This window comes from Pelmatolapia mariae, linkage group LG8 (assembly GCF_036321145.2).
Source record: "Pelmatolapia mariae isolate MD_Pm_ZW linkage group LG8, Pm_UMD_F_2, whole genome shotgun sequence".
NCBI classification, from domain to species: Eukaryota; Metazoa; Chordata; class Actinopteri; order Cichliformes; family Cichlidae; genus Pelmatolapia; species Pelmatolapia mariae.
Genome location: NC_086234.1, coordinates 12412343 through 12432914, shown reverse-complemented (window position 1 = coordinate 12432914; position 20572 = coordinate 12412343). Strand labels below are relative to the sequence as shown.

Genomic DNA, 20572 nt, shown 5'->3' with positions numbered 1-20572 from the left:
GCAGCAACCTTGCAAAGCAGTGTATTAAGAAAGCCGACAGTGTGAAGAGGTTTGAAAATTAGTATTCATACCTTCATGTATTGGGAGCTTTAATCTTATTAAACTGTACAGTGGCTATATTTACTACCTTATGATTTTACCTGCTCAGCTTATGATTAAATAGTCCAAAATAGGCTTACACACATTCTGTGATATAATAAAAATTTGTATCTAAAGGATGGTGACTCATGGAAAGAGGTTAATCTCTGATCTTAAAGGTTTTCAACTGAATTAACCTGAAACAAGGTGTTTTTGCTGACTTGAATGCAAATGCCAACTTAATGCGAATTTAGCTGTCGATGAAAGATTAGGCATCTCTTCTAAAAGCATAGCTCTGCAAAGTCCTCTACATTTTCATTTCCAAACAGTTCCTGCTGTGCCTTAATGCAATTTCAGGTCATTTGGGGTGACATTGAACACTCATGCATCATTATGCTTTCACGAAGAACTGCTGAATGTCCTCCAGATTTCAGAGACAAGCGGAAATGATTTCTCAGTAGGGTCTGACCACCCTACTCAGAGTTTATAGTTAAAGTGTCTCTTTGTGATATTCATTAACAATCTTTCTTCTGCGCTCCTGACCAGCATGGGAATACATTCCCTAACTCCTTGCTCTGCAGAGATATGTTATCAAGCTTTCGGACTTTTGCATCTTTCAGCCACATCAGTGAAACTTGAAATCACATTTGATGTCCTTGCAGCTGCTGGCCTGAAGTGAAAGTAATTGACAGCAAGCGTGGCAATCGAAGGTAAGCAATTAAAACACCTGAGATCCGGGACAGTCCCTTCTCATTTTACTTGAGAGGAGCTGTTTGCAGGGAGCTCCGTTTGAATGGTGGAGATTTTCTCTCCCATTATTTCCAGGGAGCTCTCTCCGTGTGATGACGTCGAAGGGCCCTTCTCTGCTGAGTGCGGTTCCAGGCTATTGCCTTCGTCTGGCTCCAGGAAGGCTTCTCTACTTTGGGGTTTGATGAACTGCACACTCAGTCTAGGCGCCACCACAGCACCACTCTGCTGGGTAGGCTTTCGAATGCAGTGGGAGAGGGTGGAAAAGCAACTCTTCTTGAAGTTCTCGTTCATGAAGGCGTAGACGATGGGATTGTTGAAGCTGTTGAAGAACCCGATGGCCTGAACAATGGCGATGATCATGTTGAGTGTGACTCCGTCGTATTTCTTCTCCAGGTCATCTGGAGGAGAGGATAATTACACATAAAGAGGATTGAGGCTTTTAATAAATGGAAATGTGCAATTAAGCAAGATCTTTTTTTTATTTACTCCCAAATTCACTGATCCCTTAATGCACCAGGCAATGCTTACAGTATTCAAACAGCATGTGGACTGTGTGGAAGGGTGCCCAGCAAATTGTGAATAGCAGAACAATGGTGATCATCATTTTCACAGCCCTTTTCTTTTTCCTGTAGAAGGTAAAAAAAAAATAAAAATCGTTATATAAAAAATGTAAACTACACAAATATAACACGTCTTATTGCAGGGAAAAAGCAGGTGTGACCAAGAACATTAATCATGACACTCTTCTTGCATTGGAATGTACCAGAGAGATGCAACAGTGAGTCACTGTGGAAGTGATTCGGTATTTGTGTGAATTTCTTCAGATGTGCTTAAAAGTTTGCTTAGAGCAAGCTCCCTGTTCTCAAATGTAAATCTTCTTAGGTCCCCTTTCTTTCTATGTCACATGAAGAAGAGTGTTTTTACTTGAATCTGCATGCAGTCCTGTGTAAAACTAAGCACTTCATGATTCGGTAGCTTGCAGAATCACCTTTAGCAACATTACCTCGAAGAAGCTGTTTTCTGATCTCTCACATCTTTGTGGAGAAATTCTAGCCTATTCTTCTTTACAACGTTGTTTGCGTTCATTGAGGATTTTGGACATTTGTTCCTGCACAGCTCTCTTAAGGTCCCACCACAGCATTCCAGTAAGGTAGAGGTCTGGACTTTGAATGTGCCTTTGCGACGCCTTGACTAATTTCTTTCTCAGCCAAACTGTTGGAGATTTGCTTCTGTGCTTGGGATCATCGTGCTGTTGTATGACCCAGTTTTGGCCAAGCTTTAGCTGTTGGATAAATGGCCTCAAATTTGACTCTAGAATACTTTGGTATACAGAGGAGTTCATGGTTGACTTGATGTCTATAAGGTTCTCTGATCCTGTAGCTGCAAAACAGTCCAAATCAACCCTCCATCACTGTGCTTGAAAGTTTGTATGACGTGTTTGTTCTGATACGCTCTGTTTGGTTTTTGCCAAATGTGGTGTCGTGCATTACAGCCAAACATCTGTGCTTTCTCCTCTGTGCAAAGGACATTATTTAGAGATTTGTGCTTTCTTTAGATGCAACCTTGAAAAACTAACCTAACTTATTTTTAGAAAGATGAGTTTTTCTCCTGGCAACCCTTCCACCAAGCCATATTTATCCAATCTCTTTCTAATTCTACTGTCATGAACATGCTAACTGAGACCCGTAGCCTGAGATGTAGCTCCTTGGTCTTTTCTAGCTTCTCTGAGCATTGCACAGTCTGACCTTGGGTTGAATTTGCTGTAAAGATTGTGTTGACACACCTAAATACTCTAGACCACCAAACTGCCAAAACCTCAACTTTTATAAGGTGCTCGAACTTGCTGATAGTCAGTTAATCAAGTGTATTTGATTAGCAGTACTTGGCTGCTGCTTGATCTCTTAATTCCTATGGGAGCTTTAAAGTTGTACTTAGTTAGAGTCCTGTGAAAGCTTTCTTTTTCACAATACAATATATCTTTAATGAAATGAACTCAGCCAGTATCACATATTGCAGGTCCAAACTATGCTACCAGGTGGCAAAAGTATCTTAAGTGCAGTGCCCTAACGATTCTCCTGGCCCTAAATGTCAAAACATATACCCATTTCAGTCTCTGCCTTTCACATGTTCTCTCCACAAGAGCAACAACATTGCTCAAATGACTAATAGTTTATGTTCAGGAGAGTAGAGTGGAGTACAGCAGAGAGCAGGTGTTGCATCTTCTTGCAAACCACCTGTTAATGTTAGTTTCAGTCAGTAAAGATAATGTTCTGTCCTTCCCTTAAATATAACTGTAATTTCTTTGGAGTTCTGTCAGTCTTGCACTGATATTAATAGCGTAAAATTAACAACTAACGTGGCATGCAAGTAGATGTCACCTAATCTCCTTATTTTTTAAATACAGGTGTTCTTTTCCTTCTTCTCTTTTTGCTTAACTGTTGATTTAACCAAAAAAATAAAAAATAAAATAAAAGTTTATAGTTTAAATTTTTTGTTTTTTTTGAAGAGCAGGTTCATTTCTTTTTGTAAAGATGACTAGACCATGAAGCAAGGGCAATAATGCAACAACAGTGACCCCATTCTTGACCTTCCACCCTCAGCTATTGACAGTTCAGTTCTATTATTTAGAATGCAAACAAAGCCAAACTAAAACGAAATGTCATTTACAAATAAATATGGCGGTTAAATAACTCCATCAGACTTGTCTAACCCACCTTGATATCTTACTGATCTCCCTGTGGTTCATGGTGTTGAGGACTGAGGCATCACCCACCCTCTTGCGGATCCACAACTCTATGCCAATGCGTGTGTAGAGGAATAGCATGGCTGCCAAAGGGAGCAGGAAAAGGGCCACCATGATGAAGGTGGTGTACGCCTGCCTGTGAGTCACCGAGCTCCAACTCTCCTGACAACACACATGGTAGTGATCGTACAAGAAGTCGTACTTCACCTGAGATATGGAAAAAGGAAAGCTTTTAGTCATGGAAGAACGGTCAAGACAGCTGAAGTAGGTCTGACTGACAGGGTGGTTTTTATCCAATGCTTTACTACATTTGATTCACACTGATGCATATTTTTTTTTCTGACAGGTTTGGTGTGCCAAGGAGGCCATCTGATAGTAGTAGGCTTCCCTGAGAGGACATAACATATGGTATAATCATGCTATGCCATCCCACCAACTAAAATTGATTACTTTTACAGCTTTAAACCCCAAACACAAGATTAAAATTAGGGTAGTTTTTTGGCCTCAATTAAAAAAGCATCTTTTCACAAAATTTATGGCTCTGCTGTGAGTGAATTTAGAGCCTGATTCAGATCGTGGAAAGTTAAGATAAAGCCAACCTGTCTTTTCATCTGTTGTGTTCAGATGGATTACCAGGAATGTGAACCTTCTTCAAGCTAAATAAGGCAATCCTATGTGTTTTCTGAAGGGCACTTACCTTTAACTGTTGCACAAACAGCATTGGTGATCCCACTATCACTGAGGCAATCCATACAAGTCCTGCAAGAAACAAACAAGTATTTAATACCATCAAATAGAAAACCTATAACTTTAATACTGTGTCTGCTAAGGCACTTCAAGGAGAGCAACTGTTTCGTGACAAACAGCAGTCGCAGCAGCCCTACAATTAAATACCTCTCTTATGTAATTCATAATCTGTCAATCATGTGGAATCTCTGCGAGATACCTGCATTTTCCTTTCTTCTTTATTCCAATAATGCAAAGCCCAACCCATAACACCAGACATTGTATGGCATAATGTATTGACTTTTTTAGACATGGTTTCAATTTAAACGGAGTATTTCTTAAAGAGGGTGTGTGGGTGTGTGGGTGGGTGGGTGGGTGTTATTTAACCTCACTTACAGACCTGTGACCAATTTAGAATAACCAATTACGAACAAAATATTGGCAGGCAATACTTAACCTTCAACACTGAAGACTTGTGGGAATTTATTTTCCCCTAGAAACTATGCTAATAATATATGTTTTACAGCAATAAACCTAAAAATCAGTGAAAGTATTCTACTGTGGAGGCCTTTGTAATTTTGCCTTTGTAAACCTCCACAGTGGATTTAAATTAAACAGTCAGGATGTGATTGGTCTGCATACTTTCAGGTTTAACACAACAGGTTTAAGGAAGGAATTATATTAACTGTTTTTTAATTACAGTGATTTTTATACACTGTCCCCCATTTTTAGATATAAGGATTATTTTTTAATACTTGGATGAAAATTCTTTACAGTCAATGACTGCCAGAGATCTAGAACCCATGGACATCACCAAATCCTGCATTTCCTTCCTTAAGATGCTCTGCCAGGACTTTGCCATCTTCAGCTGCTGCTTGTTTGTGCTTCTTTCTGCTTTCAGTTTTGTCTAAAGTAACTAAACAGAATGCCCTGTTGAGTTGAGATAGGTGAGCCCCCTGCCCATTGAAGAATATCCAATTTTTTGCCTTCATAAGCTCTTGGGTTGCTTTTGCAGTGTACTTTGGATCATTATCCATTTGCGCTACAAAGTGCTGTTTGATCAATTTTTCAGCATCTGGCTGAATCTGAGAAGAGAGTACAGCCTGTGCACTTCAGAATTCATCCTGATACTTCTATCAGCAGTCACATCATCACTAAACACTAGTGACCTGGCACCCTATGCAATGTGCTATACTTAAAGCAGTTCATTTCCTTCTTTCATACTTTCCTTTTCCCATCATTCCAGTACAAGTTATACTCTTAGTTCACACTCACATTTGCATTCACACTTAAATTTACTCTCTCCAATACTTTCCATTTATATAACTATTTTTGTAGCCCCCCTAGTTCATTTGCTTAAGGCGTCAACAAATTCCTCACTCAAATATGCACAGGTGGTGTGCAGAGATATTTGCATGGTCATTTCTCTGATTAAATTGTAAAGATTTTTTGTGCTCTTGGCAGCTTAAACTAGCTGAAGGTGATGAGTAACCACTGTAAAAGCATGCTGAGGAACTGATGTGCAAAACCCATCAACTCAACAGTGCATCAGGGAGACACTTCACGGGCAAACTGTTTGGTTATTCTAACTCCATTTACAACTGAGAGTGAGTGGAACTAAAAAGATTTCACATGCATGTTTGCTCGAGAGTAACACTTGCTTTATTTGAATCTCCGATAAGTGTCTTGTCAATTTGGCATGCAGAAGTGTAGTGTAGGCAACACGCACATGTAAAACCCCATGTATTTCTATCTATGAATCAGCATTGCTGTGATTGTTCTCACATAACAGAGGATGCACAAGTACAACATGCCACTCTTGTAAACAATCAATACCTAGCATCTTGTATGCTCTTCTGGACGAGTACTGCCTCCTCATTTTCAGTGGGAATACAATGCCCTGGTATCTCTCAATGGCAATGCAGGTCATTGTTAGGATGCCTGTCACTATGGCTGTAGTCTGTACAAATGGAACAGCCTTGCAAACCAGAACCCCTGCAAGTAAAAAAATAAAATAAATTTAAAAAATATAATAATGAATATAATGCAGCATGCAGAAGAAACATTTTACAAATTATGATGACTATTTATTAAAATGAGAAGCTCAGACCTGGCTATGTTCTTGCTATGATAGGTTGTTTGTCAGCTTTTAACAATATTTCTGCAGGTCAGTGTTAAAAACTGTTTAATATAACAGCTCCCACTTAGTAACCACATGCTGATTTTTAACATCAAGCCTAAGAGGTAACGATTCATATCTAGTGTTTTTAGAGGTTGTAGATTTAATGCTTCATATCACTGAGAGTTAATACAGTTATGTACAAGCCTTAAGATACTATAAGACATTGAAATAACACCCTATCACACTGTGACGAGACAGCACTTTAAAGACTCTGCAAATGGAATCACCCCTTTTAAAAATAATAATAAACAACAACAACAAATTGTTCTAGTTATATCCATTATCCAGTATTCATTATATTCAGTATCCATTGCATTCAATAAAGTTTGATATGAGCATGAGCTTTCATTATCTATGCTGTAACAGAAGTGGACATATCAAGAAAACAGTCTGTAATTTTAGAATAAAACATTATACAATGTAAGTGTGTTAATTTAATTATTTAAATGTCCACATCGACAGCCACTTATCCACAAATACTTCAGTGCATGGTTTGGGGGACTAAATATGATCAACTGGCAGTCTGGAGCCAGCGGTGCTTCACTTGCCTCCTGCTGTGACTCCCTTCAGGTTGACTCATAACCATCTGGTTTTTTTTTTAGCCTTTAAGAGACAGGAGGTCTTTATCTGTCATTTAAAGGCATTAGCTCATGGTGGGGTTCCAAGAATCTCTTTAAAAGTTCATTCCTCCGAGGATGTTTTTCCCACCCTGTTCTGACTCTCTCTGGTGCTTGAAATGTACACATTTCATTTTTTATGTGCTGCTGTACTAGATTTCATTCATTGCATTTTTGAAGCTGTACTGTGACTTATAGTAAGAAAGGGACATCTTTCTGAGGTGCAGCATGTATCATTATTATTCAGCTTGTGCGCTTAGTTAAAGTCATGGATAATCCGAGGTGTAACCTAATGACACAATTGTATCCCCTCACAGCAGCAGTCTCGCGATTTAATATTATTCTTATCGAGATAACGATCCTCGTGCCTGACCTACTATTAAAAAGTTGGTGGCTTAATATAAGTTTATAACTCACCGCCGAACCATTCAGAGGAGATGTTCTGCAGCAAAGTAAACGGTATGCAGAAGAAAGTGATGAGCAGGTCGCTGACCGCCAGAGAGCAAATAAAAATATCTGTCGCCGTCTGTATCGTCCGTTTCTTCACAATTATGTAGATGACCAAACTATTTCCAGCCAGAGCCAGGACGAAAATAACCACATACATGATCACGAAGGTGGTTTTGGCGTTGTACGGTAACTCGGGGATGTAGACGAGCGGCTGGATGTTGTAGGTGTTGATAAACTCCTGACGGCTCAGGTTGTAGTACTGGAGCATCTCCTGCAGCACTTCAGGAGTTATTTTAGTGGAGCCCTGCCCCGAATCTGTCGAAGCTGCGGCCATCCTGAGCTGTGTCCTCAACCTTGAGACGAGCTTGACTGCACGGGGAAAGTAAAATAAAGAAATCAACAGCGGAAAGCTGTTTTTTTTTAACCTACAGGTGCGCATCTGGGTGTTGCTGCCTCGCCTCGTTCATCCACCAGACCCCGATGCTGTAGCTGCTGCTGCAGATGTGTGCTCCGTGTGTGCGCCCGCCCGTGTGAAACGAGCTGGTCAGAGGACAAAGTGACAGGCCAATGAACGAAGTTGTACCATAGGCTCTATGAATGCCTCTATCCTCAGATTACATCGTTTAGTCCTGTTAAACTACAAATACACGCAGTTTAAAACAATTAACCCGTCTATAACTTTCTCTTTTTAGTTAACACTCCACGCAGGGTGCTAATTAAGAAAATTAATTGGACATTTTTCAAACCATTTTGGCAACTCCATGAACCAAACTAAAACACAGATGCAAAATACAGTCATTTGCAATTCAGTGAAACCCCATATTTGTTTGAAAATAGTTCAAAGCCAACACATTGATAGAGAAAAACTGTATAGTTTTCTGGATAAATATATGCTCATTGGAAATTTGATGTCAGAAAAGGACTTCAAAAAACTTTAACACGGTCTTGCATCACACCGGTTTTTCTTCACAACATAGTAAAAGCTTTTGGGGTTGGAGCAAACCATTTGCTGCTTCTGGAGTCTTTTAAAAGTAAATACGTTTCACCACTCACAAAGACTGCCTGAGAAAATAGCTCAGAATAATAGTGCTCTCCATAAGGCTGCAAAAAAGACCAGGATATATTATTTACGTTACATAAAGCCATTAAAAATAATGGACAGTTACGAGAAATCTCTGGAAGCAAGGAAAAGAGACAAAAACATTGTTGAACAGCTGTAATCAATGAGCTCTTCAGACAGCAGTGCATAGGAGACAGACATAGCTGAGTGGAAACAACAGTATCTCCTCAAGCACACTTCTGAGAAGCATTGTCTGTAAACACAGTTTACCACCGTATTCACAATTGTAATTTCTACTCAAGATTGACTGAGGGGAAGTGATAAGACGTTCTTATGGATCCAAATTTGAAATTCATGCTTCCTCCAGGCTAAAAAGGGAGCAGGACTGTCATTAGATACTTCCTGAGCCAGTAAGTTAGGGTGCATCAGTGCGGATGACACTTGTACATCCCAGAATGTCCCATTAATAGTGGAAAAATAAATACAGATGTGGGAGCAATATGTGCTGCTATCTAGCTAACATTTTTTCATGGAAGGTCAGGCTTATTTCAGCAAGACAACCTTTTGGACATAAAACAGCAATCTAGCTCACAGACCATAATACTGTCTGCGAACATCAAGGGCACGAGTGTCCATGGACTATGATGCTTGCAGAAAGCATTGTGAGCAGTACTCAGTTTAGGGAGGAGGTTAAAGAGAGCTGGGAGAGTTGGAGGTACTGCATGCTCTGTTGAGAAAGGGAATGAAGCCAGTAGAAGCAAAACAAAATATGTTTGTGAAGGTGGAGATGCAACCAGGTAGCAAGGAGGTGGATGAGTTTCAATACCTGTGGTTAACCATCCAAGAGTAGTAAAGAAGAGAGTGAAGGCAGGGTGGAGTGGATGGAGATGACTGTCAGGGGTGATTTGTGACAGAAATATAGCAGCAAGAGTGAAAGGGAAGGTTTACAAGATAATAATGAGACCTGATGTATGGTGGCACTAATAGAAAGACAGGAGGCAAAGCTGGGGGTAGCAAAACTAAAGTTAGTTTTTAGTTTTTTTGTGACCAGAAAGGACAGAGGCAAAATTGAGATGATTTGGACGTGCAGAGGAGGATAAATGGGTTTAGTGTTCAAAGGATGGTGAATATGAAACTGACAGGCAGGAGAGAAAAAGGAAGGCCACAGAGAAGATTCATGGATGTTGTGAAGGAGGACATGCTGAGGGCTGGTGCGACAGAAGAGGATCCAAGGGTGAGATGGAGGCAGATTATCTGCTGTGGGAACAGCTGAAAGAAGAAGAAGTCGGGTACAAAACTGCCATGCCTAACAGACACGTCAACCATTTAAAATAGTCGCCTTATAAAGTGAAAGAGGAACAAGGCATCTCCAAACTGTGAATGAGTCATATATCAAGCAAGAATGGAAAAACATTTTTACTTGAAAATTACAGCAATTTCTCTCCCCAGTTACCAAATGCAAGTATTCTTGAAATAAGAGGCCATGTAATACAGTAGTAAGCACGCACCCATCGCAACTTTCCTAATATATCTATATCATGAGTATATATTTAAATAATAATACTTTCTTGGGTTTAACATTTTATATGCTATTGTGCAATTTTCAATTCAATATAGATTTGAATGATTTCACAGGCGAGTCAGTGTTTTTTGAAATAGTTTAAGTGCTGCCAGGAGGACTTTATTTTGTCTGAAGTCAAAAGGAAAAAAAAAACCTGCAGCATGATTTGAGATCCACAATTTGCTTCAATGCTAAAATGATTGTTACAGCCTGACTTTTCACTGTAATATGAAAAGAGATTTGAATGACAATGTACAAGATTGTTTGTGATTTTCAATTAAACCCATTAAGTTACAGTAGATTGTGTGTTAAGTCTGGATTTCAAACCAAATGTATTTTGTTGTCATCCTCTGACTCCACCCCACACTGTGTAAAGAGCACATCTACTCTTTTTGCTTTTATCCAGTTAAACTGCCCCATAACCACTCCTGTAATTTCAGAGCTGCAATCATCAGCCATCACTGCTGAGTTTTGATGAGCCTGCTCATCATTTTAACAAGAAATCTGCATCACTTGGCAATTTTCAAGTCTCAGTGTAAGGAAGAATACGAGTTTTTATTAATTGTTTTCACTTTGAGCTGTGTTATAGTGGTCTGCACAACATGAAATATTAGAAATACCTTATACATTAGTGGGGTTAGGCCAATTGGTGAACATAAATTTGGACGGTACATTTAGAGGCCCATGGTATATGACGTAAAATAGTACTTGAATCCGGTGGTACTAATGATCATTATCTTAGATTTTTTTTTTCAGCATGCCAACATGCTAATTATATGCACTGATGACAATGTCATTTATTTTTATTAAAAAAAATACTGGACAACTAGCATGCTAACAATAATAATGACGCTAATCAAAAATGTATGAAATCAAAAATGCAACGTTTGGAAATGTCAACCCGCTGGTGGTGTTAGGGGAAAAAAACACTGCTTTCACACTAGTCATCCATGTAGTCATGCTGTTTACAAGATAAAACTGACAAAATATAAGCCTGGCATAATTTAAATCCCAAGATGGTAACGATTTTGTTTTATTCATAGATAAACAGAGATGCAAACACCAGTAAATAGTCTGATTAAAAAAAAATCACATGCATGCACGGTGGAGTAACGGTGAAGGCTGGAATGAAAGTGTTAGGTACATGTGGCAAGCTGAGCTTAGAAAGACTAAACTAAAAATACAGTGCAGGTGCTTCTCTACATTGAGCACAACAATAAAATAAAATAAAAGACAGTTCACCTCTGCTGAATACATGAATACAAATTCAGAAGAAATGCATGAGCTCTCTTTCTGCTTACTGAGCACAACAGACATAGAAAAAACAGTGTTTTACTACCTATGAGTAAGAAACAGGACTTGTTTGAAAGGACGAGCAGTGGATTATACATTTTTTAGATGTTAGTAAGCTTTCTGGGGTTTATGCTAACCCAGTGCTACAAATATTACAGCTACAAGCATGTATTTGTTTTACATAACAATCACATAGGTGGCTATGACTGGCAGATATAAAAATGCCTTACCTGAGCTCCTTCTTTAATTTGTAAAGAAACAGCCTTGAGATCAGGGTCTTGGTTCAAGTGTTCAATGCATACAAATATTACATTTGTCTTGTTTTGTTGTGGTAGTGAAAAATACCTCATGCTTTACACGCATTTCCTAGAAGTACATGTTTATCTTTAATAACAATCTTTTTTACAACCTTGAACACAAAGTTTGAAAATGCAGTAAATATGTAAGGGTTATCAGGACGACTGGTCTCTAGGAATCGAAGACTTTCAAAGACCACTGACAGTACTGTCTGCTTGTAATCTGTGCTTTTGCTTTCACAGGGTTCCTTTCTTGCCCATCTACAGTCCCTGGGTGTTTAAAGTAAGGGTAGAGCTTCACAAACTTCACAGCATAGTGTAACTCTGCCTTTTATAATCTCCACCATCCAATAATGCCACGGAAAAAATAAACACAATAAGAAGAGATTGTTTAAAAGAACTGAACAAAATTTATTATAATAAATTATTTGGCAACTAGACACTGATGAAGCAGCATAGAGAATCCCAACAGCAGTAGGAAGTAAAACATGGGGTGGTAATGAAACAGGTAGAAAACTCTAAGCAACCAGGTTGGGAGGCAGTTCACAGGAACGAGACACTAAAATCCAAAGTGACAGAACAGCACAGAGAACAGAGACCGATTGACTCTCAGATGATAGGCAAGAAAACTAGTCGACCAGAGTGATGAATTAAACAATGTGGGAAGGTAAAAGCGGTGAAATGGAATAGAGGCAGGTAAGTGAAAGCAAACATTCCTTATTGAATTTGTGCAAAAGTTGTTCTATTAATCCTGCATGCCTGTTACGCCTTTTCCCAACCTTGATCTACCCTGGTCACATAGTGCTCATTGTTCTGTCAGTGGTTTGCCTCCCTGTGACACTAACCAATCATACTCGCCATTGTTGACAGATTTTCTAAACATGCTAAGACCACATGCCAACCAAATCTAAATTCTGGGGCTGTCCTTTGGTGATTAACTGGAACCAGCCTTTCCCACCATGAGCCAACATTGTCATAACTCACTGTCCAGCTCAGCCACTTGTGTCCTTTTTTAATGCTTTCTTGGCTGCCTCTTTTTCCTGCTGAGGAGCTGGGAATTGAAGCGAAAGTCCACATCCACTGTTGTTGTGGGATGCTAGTGTTTTTGGGTTTTTTTTTGCTTTACTTGAATAAACTTTCAGACTGCTGTTTGGAGAAGATTTGATGTTTTCTATGTTTTATTGTAATTCAAATATAACTTTATGAGATTTGCAATTTATTCAATTCATTTAATTCGTATTTTACACAGCTTCACAACATTTTATTTGAAATTCGGTTCGTAATTTAAGTGTGGTTAAAGTTTTTTCATTAAAAAAAAAATCTTAGCTGTTTTGAGTCTCTTGTGGTTAGATCAACCTCAGTACAACTCTGCTGTCCTCTGCCTGGTTGCCTGCACAGCTTGCTCTGATTGCCCCCAACCCCCCTCAGTTTGAATAATCCACTTCAAAGATAAATACCATCCTTCACTCTTCTACTGGATCATTCTCAGTAAAACCTGGAAATCTTGTCTGACTTTTTTGGTGCTGAAAAGGAAATAGGGAATCGTAATGTAAAGAAGATTTTTTTAAACTAAAACACACTCAGCTGCAAATAAACTAGTATACTTTAATGCAATTCTTTTGTCCACATTGAAATATCCCTGAAATTCTAGATGGATTTCATTGAAGGATGGATGCAATTTTTTTTTTTTTACAGACCTTTGTGGTTTCCAGACAATGTCTTCTAACCACTTAATGATTTTTTCTCTGGTATTACTCTGATCTGCTCACACGTGGCTCTTATTGAATTAGCTTTAAATGAACTGAAATGAAATTTGGGAATTACATTTCAGAGGAATCCTGTTTTTTGGTTCTTATTCATTTCATCTAACACCATTTTTAGTTTCACTGGTAAGCTTAGTCTCCTCAGGGAACACCAATCAGTACTTTTGTTATTTTTGTAGACTGACACACACAGAATTCATACTACTAACACATTCTTAGATTAGCTTTACTTAAAAGCTTCACTGTGAACAGGGTATGCATCGGACACTGGTTGCCTGTTGTGTCTTGTCTTGTTTGTCTTATTTCCAGGGTGAAGACTTTTAAAGTTTTTTTTTCTAATGCCATCAAAGTGGTGTTGGCATTACAAACTTCCTACAACAACAAGTTTGCAGGAAGTAGCTCAGCGGGCATTTGCTACTTTGATGATCAAGGAACTCTCTGAGTTTCTGTTGTGTTCATTAATTTAAAAAAATTACATGTGCTGGAAAAATGAGTAGAATTGATTATACAGCTCATAAAATGAATGAAACCTGAAAACACTGCATCTTGATTAATTGTATCTAAATTCTCATCAAGTCGTTTTTTGAGTCCATTTACATTACACTTTCAAATGTAATTGCTTTTCTAAATTGTCTCCCCTTCATCACACAGTCGGTGCAGACTTGTCAGCTGTACATCCTTTCATGCTCATCCTGTGGTCTATTGTGCTAAGATCTGGTGACAAGGGCATTTCACTCATTGTCATGGTTAAGAAACCAGTTTGAGTTGACTGGAGATTTGTGACATGAAGCATTATCCTGCTGACAGCGGAAGATGGGGTGAAATCAGGTTGAGGCTCATCAGACTGGGCAGTGTTTTTCAATCCTCTTCTTCTGCTGTTGTAGCTCATCTGCTTCAAGGTTTAATGAGTTGTGCATTCATTTGATGCTCATTTGCATACTTTGGTTATAATGAGTGGTCATTTGAGTTACTGATGCCTTCCTATCAGCCCCAAGCAGTCTGTCCACACTCATCTGAGCTTTGGCCTAGAGACGATTGTCTGGGAAAATCCCAGTAAATCAGCAGTTTCTGAACAATTCAGACCAGTTTGTATGGTACAGACCTCCATGACATGTTCAAAGTCACTTAAATTGCTTTCTTCCGCATTCTGATGCTCGGTTTGAACTTCAGCAGGTCATCTTGACAATGTCTACATGCCTAAATACATTGAACTGCTGCAGTGTGATTGGCTGATAAGATGCTTAATCAGTAGTTCAGTAGATCAGGTGTATCTGACAAGTGAATGTATATGCAAGTGAAAAACATCATTCACTGAGGACAGCAACTGAAGTTGTTTAACTGAAGGCACAGGAGACAAGTTAATTTTAGAAAATTAGATTTTGATGCACAGCATACTGTAAACAAGAGGTGCAAAAATAGATACTCTGAGTCTTCAGGTATGACAGTGCATGGCACAAAACATCCACGAGTTACAGGTGTGTGAATAGAAGAAAGGAAGGGCTACAGAAATGATCATCTAGGAGATCAAAGAGAAGGAGATCAGTGCAATTTTTCTTCACATTTTTAACAAAAATGCTAACACTCATATTAGTCCTTACATGTGATGTTTTTCCTCCGCCAGCACAACTGCATGTGCAGGTCAACAGAAAATGACTACACCCGCTGTTGGTTAAGAGGTCAGTATAAAAACACAGTTGGGCAGAAATGGACAAGACAAATTTCTACCAAGGTGAAATGAATCAGCTGAAGTAGAGAAAACATATAATTTCCCCCTTCACTTCAGCAACCTTTATTTTTGCACTTTAAAAGAAAGAAATATTTAGAAGTATTTCGTGTTTAGTCTAGACAATATTGGGCCCTTATGAGGAGATGATAAAATGCAGACTGATTTTTAAGTTATCTTCCAAGGTTCAGTAGAAACACACAACTGTCCTACTCAAACCAGACAGGGATTAAACAAATAATGATGAATGATGAATGATTCAGTTCTAATCTTGTCTGACTGGATTTTTAACTGACTTGTTGAATATTTATGTAAAAATAACTTTGAGCTCTCCTGACGACTTTACCAACCAGATTATGATTTTGATGTCTCTCTACAGTTCTGTGAAAAAGTATTTGCCCCCTTTCCTGAGTTTCCTGAGTCATTTGTTAAGGGAATAAAAAAATAATTGCCCCCTAAATGTCATAACTGGTTGTGACACTGTTGGTAGGAGTAAAGTGTGTGTGATAAGTGGCAATAAGTCTATTTTTGCTTTGGAGGAATTTTATCCCACAGAAAGAAAACCAAATCAGGAAGGGGGAAATATTTGCTCATAGTACTGCATAAAGTCAGTACATGCAATAAAATACTGCATAGTTTGCAAATCAGCCAAAAAAAGAAATAAAAAATTAAATCTATGAATCTATACCTGGGACTCTTTATATTTGAAGTACAGTATCCCAAGACGTCTCTTTAGAAAAATTGTTTACCTTTACCAGTTTGAAAAAGATCAATTCCTTCCTTCCACAGTCCTTATTAAGTTCCATCCTTGTCACTGTTAACTTTACTCATTAGTCTTGTTAGTGAAAAACTGCAGGCAGGAACTGCTGCATCTTTGACATGTGTCACCAGCCGTGTCTTTTTTACAACTAATGATCTTAATAAGCACACTGTCACCAGGAATTTTATATTAGATTACTCTGCAAGACCTCGTGTTAATTTCTTTTCTAGAATTCTCCCAGGAGCACTGCCGCTGGCATTGCAATATCAGCCACATTTTTCCACATCGACTACACTAAAAGTTTCACCAGACTTTCATAGTTCCTGGACAATAAGTCCTAATGGCTTATACAATCCAATGTATTTCATCTAATGTCATAATGAGGTTCTCATTAGTGGTTTTAGGTGAAATGTAATGTCAGTTATTAATAGAGTCTCATTAACTTTGACATGATCAAATACTGTATATCACCCTATGTCAGCTTAACTCTTTAACATTAGCATTTTTGTACTACGTGCTTATTTAAATTACTCTATGCAATATAGTATATATTTTCTATACTCTATTTCTTTATGGCAGCCAGAGCATGCAGGCATGCAGTTGGGGATTCACGCTACGAAGTTAACCATAAACTCTCTTTACCCACCGATGGAAATAAGATTTCTGATTAGATATCTGAGTCCTAGTTTGGTGTACACCCCCGTTCAACTATTTCAAGGACAGAATTGCATAAAAAAAGATGTCTCAGCGAGTATTGGAGGCCTGTGATGATGAATGCACTTACCTTCAGAGAGGGATATCTAGTTTTTATTAAGTTCCATCTACCCACCAGACAGGAGATTAACCCATAGAACTGCATCTCTATCTGACACAAAACCAACACATTCGACAGCAGTGATGTGTCGCATTGTGCTGAGTGATTTGTTGCAGTAGTGGACATTTTATGTGGGATTACATTTTTGTAATACTCATTTCAAAATATTCACAATTACAGTTGGCTGGTTTTGTTTATAGATACCCCTTCAATGTTATGACAAGATGATGACGAATCTTTAAAATAACAGTTCTGTCCAAGACGAAAGAAGAAAATTAAGGAGGGGTGGAAAAACAGCTGTGGAATGCAGTGTCCTTCAGTTCAAATTTGAACTACTTTTGCATCCATGCAATACAGCTCCCTCCTTTTATTCCACTATATTTCAACTATTATACATTTTTCTCCACTGCATTTGTCTGACTTATTATTGCAGATCATTCTAACAATCTAATAGTATTCCTTTAGGATTCTTTTAAACTATATGCAAATCTGGATTAGCTGTAAATACATTGTTATTGTTATGACCTGCCCCGTAAGACCCTGACAAAAGGAATGACACCCTAATTATATGAAAAGTCCATAAGGCAAAAAAAAAGAAGAATGTTAATAGTACATTAATATTTTCAGTGGATTGAATGAATGTTATTGGGTGCAGGAAAACAACATGAAGGAGCAATAAAAAATAGCTGCAAGCATTTAATAACACAGCAAGGTAGCTCAAGTCCAGACATGGGACCCAGTTTTTCTGGTTGGCACTAACTATCCCTGCCCTGCCCTGCTCACAATGTAGTGTGTAACAAATGTATTAAAGCAATGACAGATCTATGTTTAAGTTAGCATTATTGGGAATTACCATTTTTTAAATTAATTGATAAATTAAATTTTTAATGTTTCTGTAATAGTTACTGCAACTGTATGTTCAAGCTGTGCCAAATTACAGTTATTTACTTGCATTTTTAGTGGCATTCCTCAACATTAAAAATTTGTTTTAGTGGTTGAATGTTATGCTTGATTAATTTCTGACTTCTCACAGAAGTTCAGTGGGCCGGCTCAAATTTGTGTATAAAAAAGTAAATTTGTTTTCTTATTTGCCTGATAAATAACAATAGTTTTCAGTTTTAAACAATTCTCATGAATGCTTTCTGAAAAACTGGTGTTTTCTTGTTTTTATAACAGGTGGTCTAAAAAATTTGTTAAGCACTTTAACTTAATCTGGCAGTAAAATGCAGCTTACACTAAAGCAACAGTAATAGGAACCAAAAAGAAATCATTTACTATAACATAACATAACATAACATAACATAACATAACATAACATAACATAACATAACATAACATAACATAACATAACATAACATAACATAACATAACATAACATAACATAGACAGGCATCATATTCTGTAAAAACTGATAGTAACATTCCTGAAAGATCCCTGCTTTAATTAAGTGAGGAGACACACAGGCATTTGAGGTTGCATTAAGAAGGTCATCCAACAATCTGCTAAATCCAACATGGAGCTGCCGAGGTAGCTTGTTCCTCTTATTTTGAATTTGATGCCATCAACATGTTTGAAAAGGATAGAGGCATGGTCAAGAAAAGCCTTGAAACAGTTTGTGTGATGGAGCATCTCATAATGAATTAGGTTTGTAACATGAACATGAACATGAACACACACATCTGAAAGACATATGCAAATGTTTCTGCATTTTAACAGTAAATCAATCTAAAATTGCAAATGATTTTCTCATCTACAACACAAAATATCATTAAACACTCCAGAGAATCAATATGTCTGTATGCATGGGTGCAGGCCATTTCTGCTGTCAACTGGTGACCACCTACGCTATACTTGCTGGTAAATACTGCTAGGATATAAGTGGTAATATAATAAAATACAGTCAATATAAAAAAAATTCCATCGTGTATGAAAAGCATACTCATTCAGTATTTGAATGAGTCTTTTGCTTTATACTGTAAATAAACGAGAATCGCTTGATCAAGGTTCACACCTGCTTTACTGTGAAAACATCCTACACTGTCTGTATCTTTCCTATTCTATTTTATCTAACTCAATCTTGAAAAGGACATCAAACAGCACTTTGACCCTGCTTCTGGTTCATGTGGTTGAACCTGAGTCCAGGAAGAAGCTTAGATATATTTTCAACTGCCTTTGTTGAAATACTGCCCCGTGTAACCTGGCGAGAATAAAAGGTTGCCGTATTTCTCTTAAAGTTCTTGCAGCGGTATGAATCACTAATGTTTCTGAATACCCCCACACATTGTCTGTGTTCAGTGAAGTGTATCCAAATACAGTTTGCCCTGACAGTTGAGATATGGATTGGGTTATATCACATTTCTTTAACTGTTTGTTGAAAAGTGAGGCTGCAAAATGGCTACTCTAATGATGGATCATTCTCAAGACCTGACAATATATTCACCTAAGTAGTTTAAATTAAGCTAATACAAAGCAAAGCACACAGAGCTATGACCTCACCTACAAACAACAAGAGGAAGGAATAATAAGCATTGTGCACATTGTGTATTGTCTTGAGGTGCACTCTACAGACCAACCCACTTCTACCTCTAAAAGACGTGTCATATCTACAACAGACTGTGAATTGAAAGAAGGCTGCTAATTATTTATGGCTATGCAAGATGTTCAGCACTAATAGACCGCACTGGCTGAGAATGAGTTTTATTATCTAAGAAATAAAACAAAAATGAAACATTTCAGGAGGGACTGATTACTGAAAACTCTCATATCTGTCTAATATTGGCAATAAGCAGTGCCCATGGGATGTTTCTCTAGCGACTGTAAACTAATCTGATGCTGGTCTTATTAGATGCGACAGATTTGCCTGAAGGGGAGAACTGTGCAGTAGAAGTGCTAATAAAATATTAATAGAGAAATGAAAGATAATTTAACTTAAAGAAATGCAAGTGGGTTGTCTTTCATGTTTGATCTTTAATGTAACTGTCATGTACAGCAACAAGTTGCTATTGTTCAATTTGTAAAACTAAGAGTTTTAGTTTTAGTAATAGTCCTGCAGTCTTCACAGATTTACTGCTGTGCCTACATCAGGTTACATGATCCTTGGCTTGCAGTTCTTTTTCACGAGTGTTGAGAAGGTTGTATACGTTGCAATCTGGACCTACAGTCGATAGTTTTTCTGCTAGAACAATACAGCAAGACCACATTAAAATGGCATTCAAAGATAGGAAAGTAAACTCAATTTTGTGGTAAAAACAAAGCGGTGCTTTTTTTTCTTACCTCAACTTTGAGATTTTCATAAATCACTGCAGAATAGCATAAATACATTCTGCTTTGCATATGAAAATGGTGTCTGAATGAAGTGGCTCAGTGTGGCAGTGCTCAGACACCTTTGTTTAGTTCAGGTTTCTTGGCAACAAAAACAACACATAGCACTGCAGACCAAAGGCTGTAAGCTGGTGCCTGTTTTCAGAGGTAGGGTGCTTCTTCTGAGCAATTTTCTGGGTAAAGTTGTAATTTTTTTCATGTTAGACATTTGAGGGCGTGGGTTGTGGGGTGGGAGGGGGGTGTCAAAGGAAAGTCTGTCTTAGTTCTTGATATTTATTTATTTATTTATGTTTAGCATGTATGTTCATAACTTTGCAATCAAAGTAGTTTTGAATGTTGGGGTTTTGACATTCTGTCTCTTTATTTCAAAATAGGACTTTACTCAACAACTTTTCCCTCATTCATACAGACTGAGACAAAGCTTTCAGCCCAGAC

At 38.0% G+C, this 20572-nt stretch overlaps 1 protein-coding gene across 1 annotated transcript; it reads right to left on the bottom strand.

The window, feature by feature from the left end:
* Positions 1 to 316: 316 nt before the first annotated feature.
* On the bottom strand, positions 317 to 7880 carry qrfprb (pyroglutamylated RFamide peptide receptor b). The gene is made up of 6 exons (XM_063482192.1): positions 7514 to 7880; positions 6134 to 6292; positions 4269 to 4330; positions 3543 to 3778; positions 1357 to 1454; positions 317 to 1226 (listed from the first exon to the last, which is right to left on the bottom strand). The coding sequence occupies exons 1-6, from the start codon at positions 7878 to 7880 to the stop codon at positions 829 to 831; spliced, it is 1320 nt and encodes a 439-aa protein (XP_063338262.1). The 3' UTR covers positions 317 to 828.
* Positions 7881 to 20572: the final 12692 nt, after the last annotated feature.

Excerpts from the sequence above, each read along its gene's own strand:
- qrfprb (XM_063482192.1), bottom strand. The coding sequence starts at position 7,880 with ATGGCCGCAGCTTCGACAGATTCGGGGCAGGGCTCCACTAAAATAACT. Across the intron at positions 4,331-6,133 it reads AAGAGCATACAAGATGCTAG|GACTTGTATGGATTGCCTCA; the intron begins GTATTGATTGTT and ends TGTTTCTTGCAG. Across the intron at positions 1,455-3,542 it reads GAGATCAGTAAGATATCAAG|GAAAAAGAAAAGGGCTGTGA; the intron begins GTGGGTTAGACA and ends TACCTTCTACAG.